The 18,287-nt window shown below is 32.5% G+C and overlaps 1 protein-coding gene across 1 annotated transcript; it reads left to right on the top strand.

Annotated features, from left to right (window-relative positions):
• The first annotated feature begins 8,631 nt into the window (after window positions 1-8,631).
• LOC111390640 (chaperone protein dnaJ 20, chloroplastic-like) lies at window positions 8,632-10,961 on the top strand. The gene is made up of 2 exons (XM_023015705.1): window positions 8,632-9,237; window positions 10,594-10,961. The coding sequence occupies exons 1-2, from the start codon at window positions 8,791-8,793 to the stop codon at window positions 10,732-10,734; spliced, it is 588 nt and encodes a 195-aa protein (XP_022871473.1). The 5' UTR covers window positions 8,632-8,790; the 3' UTR covers window positions 10,735-10,961.
• Window positions 10,962-18,287: the final 7,326 nt, after the last annotated feature.

The raw sequence follows: 18,287 nt of genomic DNA, 5'->3' as shown, positions 1-18,287 counted from the left end.
ACAATTTATTTGTTTATTGGTCACAGATTATCCCAAATTCTAAATCAAAGTCCTTGAACCAAGACTTTCAAGAAGACGCGAATTGACATATTTGGTGAACAGAAGTGGAAGTCATGTTGGATGATCTTGAAGAACAATATTAATAATAATAATAATAATAATAATAATTATTATTATTATTATTATTATTTTTTAATTCAGTGTTGATTTACCATATTTTAGTAGACTATAATTGACCCGTCTCAAGCTTGAAGCAGTAGTATGTAGTCTCTGTTAGGATCGATGTCATATGCGATCCGCCTGTTTGGGCCCGATTTTTTCACTAAAAAAATTGATTTTTTGACCGTTATTTCACTATTTCAGCCGTTATATTTGACTTCTTCTCTCACAGGTAGACCCCACTTTTTTCCTAACGGTCAAAAAATCAATTCTCAAAATCGCTCCCAAACAGGCTCTATATATTTGACGTGAAGCTATAATCGCCAGAATATTTAAAATCCGAATTTGATTTTTATAATTTGAATGCACAGCTTGATGTTACTTTTACCAAATTGATTTCAGAGCGCCGAACGCCACTTAGAATGGCTGTTCACCCGCGCCAAAGAGACGATGGAGACAGGAGGGAGAGGGACGAATAGGGAGAGTGAGGGAGAGGTGGGAGATTTTAGGGTTGGAATGGGGAAGGGGGTGATGAGTTTGCTGGGCAGGGTTGTGATTTTTTTTAATTTTATTAGTTTATTATTAATATTTAAAAAATATATTATCATCTGATTTTTGAAAAAAAAAAATTAATTCTTAACTTTGAATTAAGAACTTAAAAATTAGGGGTTGCTGTAATTTCCACAAAATATTTTGCTTGATGACACTAGCCACTTCATGATTGCTAGGCCTTTTTTAACATGTGATGGCATATTTTTTTTTTTTGGATTTTCATCACTATATTATCACTCTTCACCTTCCCATATAAGAGTATCATAATCGAGTATCATAATCCCATGAAATATTTAGGACTATGGAACAAAGAATTATTTTGGACTTACATGGAGGTATCGAATATGATTCGCAAATCTTGTAGAGATCAGAAAATAGAATTTCAATAATTTGTGAACTGATTAGGCAATTTTTTGATTGAAAGGGCTTACTCCACTCTCTCCCTCCCCTGCCCTTGTGGAAATTATACCCATTGATTTGACATTAGGCGAGCAATCATGCTATGATCGTTCCAGAGTACAAAGTTCAATCTTATATTTCATGAAAAACATGATGTAGGAAACTTGGAGGGAGGAACCTGTCAATCGAACAAAATACTCGCTGAGCACATATGTTAAGTAGAACCACTCGTGTCAAAGCATGTATCATGTCATCGAGTCTTAATAGCTTTAATTTTGTTCTTACTTCTTAAAAATATGAAAAAAGACAAAAATAAAAAGTAAAATTTTGCCTGGGTTAGCCTACTAATCCGTCATGGGCATGGAGATGCACGCCGAACATAACCTTCTTTTTTAAGGCAGGCTAGCGAACATCTCTTCCTATCCTAATTCATTCATGCTTGTGCTATGACAGCGTACAAAAAGGAAAAAAGCCAAAAACCACAAGTTAGGTCTTGACAAGGCGAGTATTAACAAGGTGCTAAGAGTGTAAAGCATTTTTTGTATGGTAATTGCCAATTGGGAGGATATTTGTGGCTCAATGAGCTACCATGTGTTCTTCTCATTGGGCTCTTGTCTTGTTTTTTTTCTACAAAAACCACAAGTTAGGTCTTGATAAGGCGAGTATTAACAAGGTGCTAAGAGTGTAAAGCATTTTTTGTATGGTAATTGCCAATTGGGAGGATATTTGTGGCTCAATGAGCTACCATGTGTTCTTCTCATTGGGCTCTTGTCTTGTTTTTTTTCCACGAAAGATATGACTTCTCGATGTCGATTGTTGAGCTCATGACCGCTCGTTGGTAGTTAAAGTTGAAAACTATTTGAAGGTAACTCATAAAATGGTTCGATCATTTTAGGTATGGTTGATGGATTAAAACATATTTCTAATCTACATCTATTAGAAATATATGTGAAGTCAAATTTGGGGCGATTTGGATGAGATTTAATGTAGATCTAACTTTCGATTCATTCGTGGGATTCGAGCAATTTCTAAGGTCTGACACTAGTAATTTTTTTTATATAGTCCATGTTTGGTAGGGATTAAAATTAGATTTTTAGTAAATTTTGATAAAAGTTATTGAAGTGGTTGAAAAGTAGTGAGACTGTAAAAGATGTGGTTAATATTGATTGTTTGACTTTAATTTAAATTAAAATATGATTTAAATCAATACCAAACAAGGACATCGATTTTATAATAGTGATTTCTTATGCATTGTATTGTTAAAGAGTAGGATTTTTTTTTTAATTTTTTTTATTTATGTGTAAATTTATTTATTGAAAGAATGTGTTAATAAAAATGAATTTAGCAAAAAATAATTTATTATTTTTTTTAAAAAAATGTCTCAAACAGGGACTTAGGTTTGTTATGTGCAGTTTAAATGCATTAATAAATGTTCCTTACGTGCACGTCACACAATCAGTACAACATAAAATCATAATTTAAAAATATAACTTATTTAATTTAAATTACTCTTATATTCATCTCCAACCCTCCACAAAAAAGTTGACACCTCTACACCTATATCCAAAACCACAAACTAATGTCAAAACCGAGGTAGGGACTTAATTATTACCTAATGGAGGCTGCTGAAGTCAATGAATAGCATAATTGAAAGCTGTTAATCGTCTACAATAGACTTTCTTTTTAGGACTTTGATATTCGTACACGGATGGTTGACATGTCCATATACACTTCCCTCAGAATGGATCCCTCTCATATGAGGAGAGTGTACAACGCCCTTTGTACGTATATCATGCTCCTTTTTCAGTAGCGATTACAGAATAACGATAAATTAAAAATTTCATGATACTAGTAAAATTATAGAATATAACGTTTAGAACAAGAGGTAAAAAACGTTAAATTTTATTTAATATTATTTGCAATCATATTAATAATGGTAATTTGATTTTTTTTTATTTTTATTTTTAGATTTTTATACCGTGGCCTATCCATTCCATCAAAACTTAATACATATCTAAAAAGACGGAGAAGTATTAAAATAAGGGGAATGCTAAGTGTACAGCATTTGCTGTACACTTTGTATGACAGCCCTTGCACAAAATGTAGGGCGCGCAAGAGAGCTCAAAGTTTCTTTCAAAGATCAACGGATAATATATATATCCAATACATAGTACTTAATAAAATTATATTTTTAAATAAGTTTAATTGTGTTTAGCTGTGACCTTTTATTTTGTTAATTTAAGTAAAAACTCACTTAGTTTGACTGTAAGAATCATTTCACTATTTAGATAAATAAGTGATATTTTATTCAACTATGACCAAGAAAAATAAAACCACATTCTTCTTCTTCTTCTTCTTTTTTTTTAATTTTATTTTATTAAGTAGCTTGCTTAATACAAAACATGATAAATTTTAGGGATGGCATCTGTTCATCCCCTGCCTTGTTGAGAATTTTAGAGAGTAGGTGACGAGATTAGGGCGGGTGAGGATTAAGGCCCTGTTTGAGACCTATTATTTTCTCATTAAAATGAAAAATATGACTGTTAATCATCATATCAAATCATCATATTTGACTTTTTATATTTTGTCTGGGTTTATAACGTTTATATTTTTCTTTTTCATTTTTACAATAATGTAGCTCAAACGGGAGCTAAATTATCTCCATTTTCGTCCCTATTTCATTATTAATTTATTTCATAAATGATTTTTCATTTTCATTTTTTGATATACGATTTAAATTGAAAAACATAAAGGAAGGGGCCAGCCTGTCCCAAACAAGTTGATTACATATAAATACACATTAGTACTTTGATGTTTATTAATTTTCACAAAAAAGACACCAAATTACTATAATATAATATTTATGGAAAGGGACAAAAGGAAAATAGACTTAATTCTGGTATAAAAATATGTCTCTTTCAATATCAAGGGGAATCAACGAGTGACAGGCAAGTAGATGAACTGGATATTATGTAATATTATATACTTTAAAATGGGAAATTTTTTTTGATTTTTTGCAATTTTTTTTAAAATGTAAAATTAATGAGTTTATAATATTAAATTAACAAATATAAAATCAAGTTAAAAATTAACTATTTTTTTTAAAGTAAACGATTTTCTTATTAATTGAATTTCATTTTGTGATAACTGACACCTATGGTTTTATAATTTTATTTTTATGAAATTATTGAGTCTAAATTTGTTTGATCTTTTTTCTGTTGGTCGAACTAAAAGAATTAACATAATTCTTTTAGTTCGACCAACAGAAAAAAGATCAAACAAATTTAGAGCCACATTATTTGAAAAAAATACATTTTCAACAGTGATTTGACATCATTTCAACCACACATTCTTTAATAAAATAATATTATACGCAAATTCAAAACTTTTCGTTATTTTTTAACCATATATTTCCCATCAATATACTATTAAAAATGTATTTTCATTCCAATAATGTGACTCAAACAAGGGTTAAGTTAATCGAACTAAAGGATTTAACAACTTTTTACGGCTGTGAGTACTTTATATATTAAAATACACCCTATATACCATATTTTCTAAATTTATACTTCTCATATTCCATTTTATAGTAAGGAAACAAACACAATTTTTGTTAAAAAATTACAAATTTATCATTAAAAATAGTTAAAATATACTAAAATATTCATAATTTAAAAAAAAAAAAACCCCAATTAGACCCTTTGTATTACATTATTTAACATCGTACATACCAATTTTTCAATATAATTATGCATCCAACTTAAACTAAATAAGAAATTGGTATCTAGTTACAAAATAATAGCTAATATAAAACTTATCTTATTTAATTTTATTTTATTTTTTTCCATTGAACAACAAGAGTGTAGTAAATAATAATTATTTTATCAAGACTTGAAAAGTTTATTTTTTATTAATTTGATGTTAGAGTTTAGGAAAATAATATAGTAAAATTTGTAAATCACAAAAAATGGTTATCATTTAAAAAGGGAAAAAAAAAATCTTTTCATGAAAATCAACAATAAGAAAATAGTAATAAAAATGCTTCATAAGGTAAAATAGAAAGTGTGAATTTTAATTTTAAGGGTTATATTTTCTATTCAGCTGTTTATAAAGTCGTATTTGTAAAATTTCTTATATATTAAGATCATATTTGATTTGGATTAAAATTTAATTAAAATTTCAAGTTAAAATCAACAATTAATTTTAACCACACATTTCATCAATTTTTATCAAAATTTATTAAAATAATGACTTTAATCTCCACCAAACAAGGATTTAGATACGCGCATTAGTTGAATAATATCATTGTGAATCACGATGATTATAGTAATTAACACAAAACTTTGTTATATCTTATTTGGTCTAAACTCATCTTCATATAGTTCCAAATAAAATATAGAGGCTGGATTAAATAAATTGCAAAGACTAATATCATATTAATCTATCATAATATTAATTTTTTACACGATATAATCCGCTTATAATTATTAAAACTTGATCAAGAAAGAGTTGACCGTTTGAAAGAAGACTTTGTTGAGGGAAAGTTTGATATATGACCCATCAAGCGCTTGTTTGGGTGAAATCCTAGTTATTGCATCTCTATGACTCATCAAGAGCTTGTCTGAGAACGATTATTTCAAGTGATAAACGAATTTTTTGAAAAATATATGATTAAAACTAAGAAAAAAATTATCCGACAGATATTAAATCTCTCGATGTCCAGGCTCGTGAGCCTGTCTATTTTCAAAAATTAGAGGTAATTATTTGGCCATCTTTATTTTTTCTAAAATTTATTTTTTCTCAAATTTATTTTTTATTTATACATTTTGCCCTTATTTGAGTCTCATTCTGTTGGAAAAATGTATTTTTCAACAGTATTTTGATATCATTTCAACTACACATTCCTCAATAAAATAATATTACAAGCAAATTCAAAACTTTTTCTTATTTTTTAACCACATATTTTCCATCAATATACTATTCAAAAATTCATTCTTCCCCAAAAACGAGGCTCAAACAAGGGCTTTATGAGATTCCAACTTTTCTTAACTTTACAATCACACACTTCGTCAACTTTTATCAAAAATTACAAAAAAAATATATAATTTTGATCTAAACCAACCATGTGCTTAATTACCTATTCGATTATTAATCTCGACTTCCCTCTCACTTGCACATAATTATATAATATAACTTGCTCAAGTCAAAGAATCGTATTCATCGAACAAAAAAATTGACACCTCTAGACAAATGTCAAAACCCAGCAAATTTATTAAAAACTGGGAAAAATAGTTTTAACATTACCATTTGATGAGAGACCATAGTAAATTTCAAAACCTTGTAAAAAAAAAAAAAAAAAAAAAAAACAGGCCTTTTGACATTTCATTTATTGATTTAGGTCACAGACATTGACATGTCACCATTTTAATATTGTTTCCATTCCTTTCTTTTCGATTTGTAATCTTATTTTGGTCATCCACTTGCAAGAAACTGATAAGCATTTCCTATTTTATTATTCTTTTATTAGTAAACCATTTAGATAACAAATTAAATATTGTGATTAATGTCACTGCAAAATAATAACTCGTTTGATAACAACATAAAAATACTACGGAATTTGCCTTTCTAGATCAACATTAGGTAGCACCTACTACAGTCTTAAATCACTTGGTCATATCTACCTCTCTAATATATATATGGCACCGTTTGGCCCCCATTATTTGAATTTATAATGAAGGGAAATAATACTTTTTTTTTGAAGATTGTGTGGTTGAAAAATTTTCAATTTGAGTGTAATATTATTTTATTCAAGACTGTGTGGTTGAAAGTAAAAGAAAGAAAAAATTAAATTAAATTGAAGAGTTTTAAAGGGATCCAAACGGGGGCTATATTTATTTTTTAGCCTCCATTTGATAAATGGTCAAACATTGTTTTCAATCAAATATTTCAATTGATCCATATGTATTGTTCACTTATCTCTAAGTATTATGGAATTAGACCCAAAAATCGAGTGGGTCATTCGGGAGATTGTAATACTTGAACCTGCACATTGTACTTCGAATATTTCATAAATTGAACTATTTGAGTCCTTGTAATTATTGAACCAAACCGAAACCCCAATCGTCGATTCCGATTCGAGTTCGATTCTACCCATGATATTATATATGTAAAATAAGTATCTTCATATAGACGTTTTCAACACATATACCTAACAGACAATATTTGCGCAAGGGAAAAAATTTAGCTAAGAAATCATCAAGAAACAAAATAGTGGAGACTAATAATCATGAAAAAGAGAAAATTAACACATCAAAAATTAAATAATAATTTGAGAAGAAATTATTTGTTTCTTAATAAATCTTATTCAATCTATATGTGAGGCATGCTGGAGCCTATAATTTAATTATCGACAATAATTAAATTCTTCTACTTTTAAAACGAGCTGATATAAAAATACTAATTAAATACATAACTATATAAACAAAAAATTGATATCTACGTATTGAACTAGCCGTGTTTGCATAAAAAAATAAAATAAAAAGAAAGTAAAGAGGTCGAATTGCAAAGAATGAACTCTTTGATTAATCAACTTATACCACAGTTTAGCTTGAACTTTTTGATTCATAGAAATCCTAAAGTACAAAAATTAACATGTACAATAATCTGATATAGGTGAGAGAAAAAGAGTGGGAGCCGATCTTAATTTCTTAAGGTAATGGTTTTGTGTTTTAAACAAATTATTACACAAATTGAATTTTTTAAATTTTTTCACATCTATAAATTGTAAATAGAAATTATTAGATTTTTATTACATTGGGAAGGTGATGATAGGGTGCGAACCTTCCTCATCCATGTGGAAAGTTCCCACCGGTGCCATTAGACCAATTTCACATGATTTTATTACAGTTAGGATTATGCTGAACGGATATGACCACGTAGATCTTGTCGAGGCGCCAATCAAGCGTCTTGTTTGGACAAGACCTACCAGTATCTTTATCCCTATTTATCAATAAGACTTTCCAATGGATATATGACAGGATGTTAAGGAGGTACCACAATCAAAGAGAAAGAAAGCAAAAGTAGAGAGGAGCATAATCAACTTAACTAGTTAGGACGTTTTAATATACCTACTGATTTTCATCTTTAAATACTTAATTTTTTAAATCTGAAATGATATTTGTCCAGATATATTGCATAGATAGATTTGTAACTTTATTTTTTGTCTAAACTCCAATGAAATAATGTCACGTGACATTCCATAAACTCCTCTGTACAATTTGTGTGTACACATAGCATTGTTCTTTTTAAATACATCCTAAAAATTTATTTGAATTGTCTTTTATTTTGATTTCTCGAGAATCAATTCTATCTCAGATTTAATTTTAACCACACATTATTAAAAAAAAAAAAATGGAAAAATTATTTTTCAATGTTTTTACTACGTAGTCACACAAAATTATTTTCAAAGAATAACTATTCTGAAAATCGCTAAACTCATAAATAACAAAAGCCAAAAGTTTCCAACCAAATCAAAACCAAATTACCAACTTCAACTTCATTGTCCCCCTTATCGAACATTCCTCCACCACGACCCGCCCAACACCACCACTTCCTCTTCCTCCTATATATACATACATATACACCCTCACAGCATCAAGAAAAGATCTAGAAATTCTCAATATGCGCTGCAACTATGGTTTTTCACTACCCAGAAGCGATCCCCTCCGCTTCTCCTTCCTCCCATCAATCCGACCCGATCCACTTCTTATTCCCTCCTCCGTATCATTCCGTGTCGGACCGGGCCGAACCATTAAACTCGTTAAATCCACCCTTAATGATACTCTATCATTCACCTCGGAGAAGCCCTCCAGTTTCTACGATTTATTGGGCATACCCGAGACGGGATCTTTGATTGAGATCAAACAAGCATACAGGCAGATGGCCCGGAAGTACCACCCGGATGTCTCCCCTCCGGGTCGGACTGAGGAGTATGCTCAGCAGTTCATAAGGGTACAAGAGGCCTACGAAACGCTGTCGGATCCTGGAAAGAGAGCGTTGTACGATTTAGACATGGCTAAGGGGCTTCACCTCGCATTCTCTGCCCGGAGGCGTTCCGAATTTGACCAGGTTCTTTCCCTTTTTCGTATATTCTGACGATGTTATGTCTATCATTATTTCAGGACTTTTTTTCTTCTTAATTTACTATTTCAAAACTCATTTTCTTGTACTTTAATTGTTACATGTCACTTTTAAGTAAAAAAAGTCATTTTAAAATGGATAAAGTTCTTTTTTTTCATGAAACTTAGAAATAAATCAAATATTTGAAAAAGTAGATTTGTCAATTTGAAAGTAAGAAAAAAAAGTCATCGAGGCGGGGCCAAAAAGTAAACTTATTTTTTAAGCTTAGCTAAATATGTTCGAACAATCTTGTATAACAATATTCAAATCTCTACAAGAAGTGGAGAGGGAATGAGGATATACTTGTTTTAGTCTTTACTCGTTTTCACATGCGCAATTAATCTTTTATTGAAGTACTTTTTGTAAATGAGTGACGGAAATACTCGATTACGGGATATTTGATTAGTGTGATACTACTTGACTCAAAAGCTTTACAAATTGAGAGTAAAGTATATTTCGCTCATATTTGATAGGGATTAAAATAAAATTTTGATAGATTTTGATAAAAATTGATGAAATGTATGGTTGAAAAGTTGTGAATCTCGTAAAATATGTGATTAAAATTAATTGTTGACTTTGATTTAAATTAAAATTTTAATTTTCGATTATTATTATTTTTATATCAAGTTGGTTTTTCCATGTATTCAAATTAAAGTGGTGGATGTAATTATGGGAGAAATATTTAGATGGGTAGTTGTAATTTGGTGAAAATGATTACTGATAGAATTCTAGATGGGCAGATGTAATTTGGTGAGAAATATTCGGAAAGTGCATTAGGACTTTCCATAGAATCCTTTTAACTTTTTTAGTGGAAAGGATTAAAAGTTTTACCAAAATTGAAATTTGTTGATTGTAAAAGTTGGACTTTTGTTTGGTGGGGCTTTTGAAAAGTCAAAAATTGTTTTGAAGAATAAAAAATTACTTTTAAACATATTTTGATCATTTTTTAAAAGTGTTTTGTGTGGTTACGAGAGTTTTTAGAGCAAGATAATTATAGATAACTTAAGAAACTTTTTCAAGAAGTAAAAGCAAAAACAGAAGTCGTGTCAAACTGGTCCTTAACGAGATCTGTAGGAAAAGTGCGAGTACAATCTTAAAAGAAATTACTGTGTCGAACTTTATTGAGGTATTTACATGTTGGTGGCATGTGGTGTTGTTCGGTTTAGAGTCGTGCTCCCACAAAGTTATATCGAAGATGGATGAAAAGAAAATTATCTTCTTATATGCATAGAAAATAGGAGTATTTTGCTTTTACAAATTGAATTTGATTATTCTTTTACTAGACTTGTTTTATGGTAATTACAGCAAATGGAACAGAAGTGTGAATGGAAGGGACGATGGGAATCTCAACTATCAGAGTTAAATAGAAGAAGTATGTACAAGGACTCGACTGAAAATATGTCGTGGGGGGCACGAATGCGTAGACAACGAAATGAATCATCTTAATCGTACGTTTGACAAAGTTTACTAGATAATATAGTCTAATATTGTATGCCAATTACCAAGCATGCACTTTCCATTATGGTTGTACATAGTTATTTTTCTTTATTTTGGAAAGGGTAGGTGTATATCAATCTACATTAAGATGTAACTATGTATACTTATACATAAATGAAGGTAAGTTCCCTTAGAAACCAAGGAATCGGATTCGGACCATGTGGACCGTTATCTAATAGAAGTCTATCCACATTTGACTAAGCTTATAAGTAGCTGGTTCTTACTTTTTTCAATCTTATATTGACGGTGTGTGCTTCAAACTTAGCAAAACATGTTAACATGGCTAGAAAAAGAAGTGCTTTTAAGCTCCTTTTAAACTTACCGGAACATTGAGGAAGGTTCTATAAATACCACTTGTATGCTTCAACATAATCATCCTAACAATGAACCACTGATGATAATCATGCTTGTAGGCATCTATAGTCTTCGCGACATCCCAATCGACAATGGGAGCTTGACCATCATCGTACTGTAACATTTGTACAAAGATGAGCACTGTTAACACGAACTAAATATAGTATATAGCATAATATTAAAGGGGCAATCAGTCTCTTTATTATCTAGATGTGTAAAAATGGTCAAACTAAAGGAGCTCGATACCATACAAGTGGATCTAGAAGAACTTGAAAGTCGATAAGAATGTGCAAGATCAATTAGATTTGACATCTACAATTAGAATTTGGCAAATAGAAAGAAAAATGAAAAAAAAAAAAAAAAACAAGGACCTCAATTAATTTAGAACCATTGTCCTATTAGGCATGCAAACATGAACTGGACCGTGCTTGAACAAATGTGGTACAGGGACACATGTTAACATTGTACAATCAAAAATTAATTGGGACCAAGATTCACAATATATAGTTTCTAGGCTGATACATCTCTTTTGTCCCCATGCCAAAAGGGACACAATTTAATAGGCTGTCTAGATGTATACTTGCAGTCTTGCAAGCCTATCCTATTGTATGATTTTGACAATGATCCATACATTGTCCCACTGTGAAATGTGACTGATCGTTTAATGAAATCCATTGAATACATGGTTATTAACTTCGAATCAATCATGTCAACCTAATCAAGAAATCGATGAACCATACCTCGATCATATTAGGATAATTCTGTAGATGAACCTGGGTTCAACCGAATGAACCAGCCTTGATCGGGTTCGATTGAACAAAGCAATCCGATTAGTGACCCGTAAATAATTTTACTCAAAAAATTATTTGATCATGTAAATATTTTTGAGGTTTTATTAATAAAACATTCTTATACATAAAGATTGATTCAGTGGTCTAATATTGACCCTCTAGTCCGACTAGTGGTCCCATAGTTTGGCCGGGCCAATGTTAGGGTTAGCTTGGTAACTGTAGTTCAATGAGATTAGCATGAGCTCTAGCTTAGACCATCCTCGGAATTAGTGACTCAGCTAATATTGTGGGTCGATCTGAGTCTCAATCTGTCATTTTTTCTCTTTTTTATTTTGAACAATTCAATACGTTTAAATTAAGCAATAATTGAAAAAAGAAATTAATATGCTCATAGACATGTTTGTAAATTACACTATTAAATTGTTTATGAAATATAAAAAAACAATTTATATAGTAATATGTATTGACAATAGAAGATGCATCACTATTATTTGAATTAGTATTCTAAATGACATAATGCGTGATAATACGTGAAGACCAGCCTATTGGCTAGGTTAGATTAGACGAGGCATAAGTATAAAAAAGCGTAAAAAGACTTTTTTTATTTTAATTTTTAATCAATCAAAAAATTATTTAATAATTAAAACTAATACCTACCAAACATTTAAAACACATTTAATTTGTTGGTTAGCCAGGCGAGATGTTAATAGTGTAGCATACCCCCTTGCTTTTCTAGAACAGTTATAGGGCCGTGATTGCTCATTCTTTATCAAAAAAAAGAAAAAAAAAGGTTGAACCCCAACCTCGAGAGCCCTCACTGCCCCGCCCTTAGAGCTTTGTGAGGGAGGTAAATCGCGGGATGTGCCCCAATAGGTCAGGGAACAAGAGCTGCTTGTACACTGCGCCTACAAGGAATTCAATTCCATGTTTTAGGAATCAAACCCCCACACTGCAGCTGCCAGCAAGACATGAGATAACCCCACTCCTGTCATTTGCACCACTAAACTATGCCCCGGGGGGCTGTTCATTCTTTATCAACATATATGTGTTGGCTTAAGTATTGAATAAAGAAAATACATTCTTGAATTCAGAGAAGAAAAAAAAGGAAAAGAAAAGAAAACCTAGGTGGTCACTTAGTTTTACCTTTTAATTCTTAAATTAGGCCAATTGAGTTCGTCCTCATCAATCTCAATCCAAAATGACTCATCTATTATTGCAAATGAACTGACCAAATATAATTGTTTCCAGACTGATAAATTTATGTAATAATCTAGTTGTACAAATTAAGTGCTGGCAAGATTTAGACCATTGATTCAAAAAATCGTTTTTGAAATAATTGATCTAAATATTGTCAAATTTGTCAACCTAGTTTATACAAATAGTATAATTCTAAATTTATTGTTATAGCAACACCTCGCTTGCCCTCGGCCGGCCTTGTCCCCACCTGTATCCGTCCCTGTTCGCTACCCCATCCCAGTCCCCGTCACAGGATTTAGACAGGAAGGGCGACATTTATCTTCTCTCTATGAATGTGACCAGTCAAATAATTTTGTGCACAAGGTTGCCATCAATTAGCTTACCTTGTTTGATTTTATTTTGGGAAATTGATACAAATAGCACTAAAATTAATTATATACAACGTTATATCGCTTTTTTGTAGACTTATGCCAATGTCTGATAGAGATTAAAATTAGATTTTTAGTAAATATTGAGAAAAATGATGAAATGCGTGGTTATAAAGTTGCGAGTCTAATGAAATATGTGGTTAAAATTAATTATGTATTGTAACGTAAAGCCCCGCTTGTTTCCCATTATTAACCCATTAAAATGAAAAATATGACTGTTATAAATCACATCAAGCCGTCATATTTGACTTTTTATCTTTTGTGTGGGACCCGTAACGACTATATTTTTCATTTTCATTTTCATATTAATGTGTATCAAACTGGACTTAAATTAGAGCCTGGATTTTAATCCTACTAAATAGGAGGCTAGAATTGTGCAAGATCAAAAAAAAGTTAAAATATCGTTGGATTTTTATTGCATACCAACTATAATTTAAGTTTCTTGAACTGATTTCTTCTCATTTCGTATATCCATTGCATTTTGACATGGTTAAGCCTTCATTTGGCAAAATTTATATATCATTTATAAATAATCAAATTTTATTTTTAATCACACGTTTTAATGAACTCACAAGTGCTATTCACTTATCTATTACTCATTTTTATCTATTTATAAATTATATTATTCATAACTTCTTCCAAAAACATAGGCTAATTCAGGCATAATTTAGACGATTCAATCTTTTATCATATTATTATTATTTGGGTCTGTAAAAACTTTATTTTTTATTTTGTATACGTTCGATAGGAGATAAGTCTTCATGCCTTTATGTATTGTATTGTAAGCTTTTCTTAACACACAATTCCAACCTTTTCAATTTGATACACAATTGATTCACACTAGATAGATTAATTTTCAAGATGCTCATAAGATTGCGACAAGTGAAATAACCCAAAAAAAAAAAAGAAAAAAAAAAAAAGAGACTCAAATTACCATCTTGTAATAAACATAGATTTCTATGTATGAATTGAGCCAATTCAAATAGATTTGTTGCTCCTACATTTCTTTCGTATTCCTTATAACTAAACAATTTGATCTTCTGGACCTTCAACTGACGAACTCTAAGCAGCTGAAAGAATCTCCCTGTGAACCCAGAGATTAATTAGATTTCTGATTGCATTAATAATGAGCTTAGTCAATTTGATGGAGAATATATCTCAATAAAACACTTTTCATGTCAAAATGGCCTTAAATGCAATCAGTTTTGGAATTATTTATAATAATTTTAAATTTTAAATATAAATAGATAGAAATGAATTACGAATAAATAGGTAGTACTTATACTGTCACAAATTGTTTTGCATAAAAATTGATTTTGAGCGATAATAAACATTTGCCAAACTTTTCTCCTCACAATTGATAAGGACTAGCATTATACATGGTCCTGTTCTAGAGGGAATCAGATCGAATTAGAATTTTCGACTATTTAGTAAGTAGAACCGTCAATTATAAATTTAATTATGGAACTAAAGTAGTTTGATTCCATTTGATTTGGTTCGATTCTATTTGGTTTCACACCATAATTAAATTCTTTTAATATTTAGAATAACACTATATTTATCCATCTAATGTAATATTCAATATGCAAGGCATACCAAAAGAAAGGTGAAACTACTAAGCAAAAAAAAAAAAAAATAAAAAAAAATGGAGGGTGAAAATAGAGAACAAGGAATGTAGCTACTGAGAGTAAGGAAAACATGTAAATTGCGAGCTCACAATAAACATCTTGAAAACTAATTATAATTTGTAATGTTTATACATTGAGTGTGAGAAATTATTATGAAGGAATGAGATAAACTTACCTTGATAAAAGTGGAGGAAATTCAATAAATATGACAGAAAAAGGTTAAGATGAAGAGGTGTAGATACTCAACTTCGGTTATTTGAGAAATTGCAAAATGATTGAGAAAAATTTTGGTCCTCAATTTTGGTTATTTGAAATTTGAATTACAAAATTGAGCTTGGGCTGAGAGCAGGGAAATGATATTTTGGGCTCAATTAATTAGATGACAAATGAAATGTGAAAATTATATTTTTGGGCTCAATGATTAGTTGGCAAATTTATGTAGCATAAATAATAATAATAATAATAATAATAATAATAATAATAATAATAATAATAATAATAATAATAATAATTTGGCTTGTTGACGTCAAAATTAGCAAGGCTAATCTTAACCCAACCTTAAGAAAAAATGGCGATTTATTATTGAAAAAAAGACCACAAAATATGTTTAGAGAGTTTAATAATTCCTTAGTGCCAAGCTCGGAACTCGAGTTGTCGAATTCTCCTGTGATTGGTCGATGAGGCCGGTGGTCATGCGTCAATGTGTTACCCAGGTAATGATGACCTGCAAGGGACTGGAGTTCGAGGACTTGGAATTGGTTGTTCCGGGCGGCGATGATGTCATCTGTGGCAAGTGTCTCTGATTGATNTCTATTTTTGGATGAGCGGTTCAGATCGTGTCTCTTGAGTTTCTTTTCCCTTAAATCCCTTTTCATTCCTCTTTTCACTGTTTTTCTTTGCGCGACTCTTCTCTTTCAAAGCTTTTGGGAAATTTCTCCAATTCGTATTCTGTTTTCACGAGTGAGGTCGACAACCTTCAATTCTCAGGTATTCCTCTATTTTTTCCTCACATTCTTTTGTTCAAGCTTTATTCGTTTTCCTCTACATGAGCTCGAACGAATCTAGAGTGCATTCCTGTGGGAATCACCAAGAAGAATCTATCCCACCCTCTCCTAGTTCTTCGTCCAGCTGTCAGGAAGTCTTGACCCCAGTCCCTCTTTCCATAGTTAATCCACTGGACCCAGGACATCCTGTGAGTATGAGGTCGGGGAGTGAGGGTTCGAGGGGAGAAAGGGCTGAATCTCATGAGGTTAGTCAGGGAAATAACTCAGGTGAGTGGGGGGCTAGTTTTTCTAAATCCGTTGTTACGGGTGATATGCCGACGAGCTGGCGAGCTAAGTACGCCATTCCGAGTTCGGTGATCATGATAATGTCAGAACCATCTGACCGAGTTGACGTTCCCCCGGAGGGATGTGTCGCTCTTAACTCTTCCATTCTTCAAGCAGGACTTAGGCTTCCATTCCCTAGAATAGTCTGTAAGTTCCTTTCTTTCTGGGGCATAGCTTCCACTCAGTTATGCCGAATGGATGGGGAACACTGATCGCCACCCTCATCCTTTGGATAAACTGGAAAATCCCGAATTGGGCGTTCAACAGTTCAACTTCCTTTTCACTTTCAAGGAGGATGGGAAGAACTCCGGCTGGTGGTATACCAGCGTTAGGCCGAGAACTGGGGGCTCGTTAGTCTTAGATACTTCGTCCTGAATTAAAAAATGGAAAGAGGAGTTTTTCTATGTGTCCGGAGAATGTCAATTCTATCCTTCCGAGGTGGACAGAGAGGATGTGGTCCGTAGGCTCTACCATTCATTGTGCAAGTGATTATAAATTTGTTTCTTTGATGAGGTCTGCACTGATGCGATATTGACCTTTGTCCTTTTTGGCAGATTATAAAACGGAGAATTTGACAAGAGATATACAAAGGAGAGCTGAGGTGATAAAGAAGTTGCCACAAAGGCAGAGATCTTATAAGTTTGTGATCTCGAATTCAAACCTCTTTTAGGCTGGTTTAGTGCAAGTGCGGGCGTCTAGTCCATCTGCTCCAAGAGTGTCTACCTCGATCTCGTCCAGCTCAGGTGAAGGTTAAGCCTTTGTTATTATTATTAATACATATGATAATGATATTATATCTTTCTTCCCATTTCAGCACGTCACTCCGAGATGCTAGGCTACAAAGCGGCTAAGGTAGCAGCTGCGGCTAAGGGGAAGATGAGGGAGGTTTCAGCTATGGACAGTCATTCGGAAGGGACTGAGGAGGACTCCTAGCCACTTAAGAGGAACTGATCTGCGACACTCGGCGACCCTCTTCCTCAATCAGCTTTTACTCCAGTTGCTTCTCCTCCTAGGTCGATCAAGGAGGTTACTCTATCGCCGGTGGTCCCAACTGTCGTGCCCATGATTCCGGTGTCCTAAATACCGGTAGTTACATTATTGTCCTCAACTCCTCCGAGTGCCCTAGCTGCTGCCTCTACCAGCTCAATCAGGTCACAAGATCGATGTCCGAACTTGTACCGATCGAGCTTGGAGAGTTTGCTGGGCCATCGACCGGAGATATTTCTGGATTTTCTACGTGCTCCTTTTCCGTCGAGGGAGACTACCGCGGCCTTTCCCTCACCTTTGCGTGAATCCGCCAACCTTCTCACAAAGAGTTTGGAGGAAAGGGAACATAACTTCTTGGGGGAGATGCTTGTTGGGGAGGTCATTGTCACTGCTCAACTTTATGGTTATCGCTCCATCTTGTACATGATGTCGGTGGCGGACAAGGTACTTGTCCTTAGTAATACTTGTGTTTCAGAGATTTTGTTACTTATCGTGTTTTAACTGTATTTGCTTTTTGACCTTCTCAGGTAATAGCCGAACTCGACAAGCTACTTGGGGCCAAGGATCAGGCCCTAAAATTATATGAGAGTATGAATGAGGAAAAAGTGAATTTTGCTACCAAGGAGGAGGATTACATAGGTCAGCTTCAAAAAATGGGTGAGGAGCTGAATGCTGTGCTGACCTCTGAGCAGAATCTCTATGACGAGGTTGTTGCTTTAAAGATTTGGGGTGAGAAGGCCAAAAAGAGGGCCGAGATGGAGAAGAAGAGAGCTGAAGAGGAAAGGGCGC

The sequence above is a fragment of the Olea europaea genome, unplaced genomic scaffold, assembly GCF_002742605.1.
Source record: "Olea europaea var. sylvestris unplaced genomic scaffold, O_europaea_v1 scaffold701, whole genome shotgun sequence".
Lineage (NCBI taxonomy): Eukaryota > Viridiplantae > Streptophyta > Magnoliopsida > Lamiales > Oleaceae > Olea > Olea europaea.
This window is presented reverse-complemented; position numbering and strand designations above follow the sequence as displayed.

What these genes read in the sequence shown, in the direction of transcription:
- LOC111390640 (XM_023015705.1), top strand. Translation starts at nt 8,791, where the DNA reads ATGCGCTGCAACTATGGTTTTTCACTACCCAGAAGCGATCCCCTCCGC. An exon ending in GGCGTTCCGAATTTGACCAG is followed by an intron (nt 9,238 to 10,593) that starts GTTCTTTCCCTT and finishes TGGTAATTACAG; the next exon opens with CAAATGGAACAGAAGTGTGA.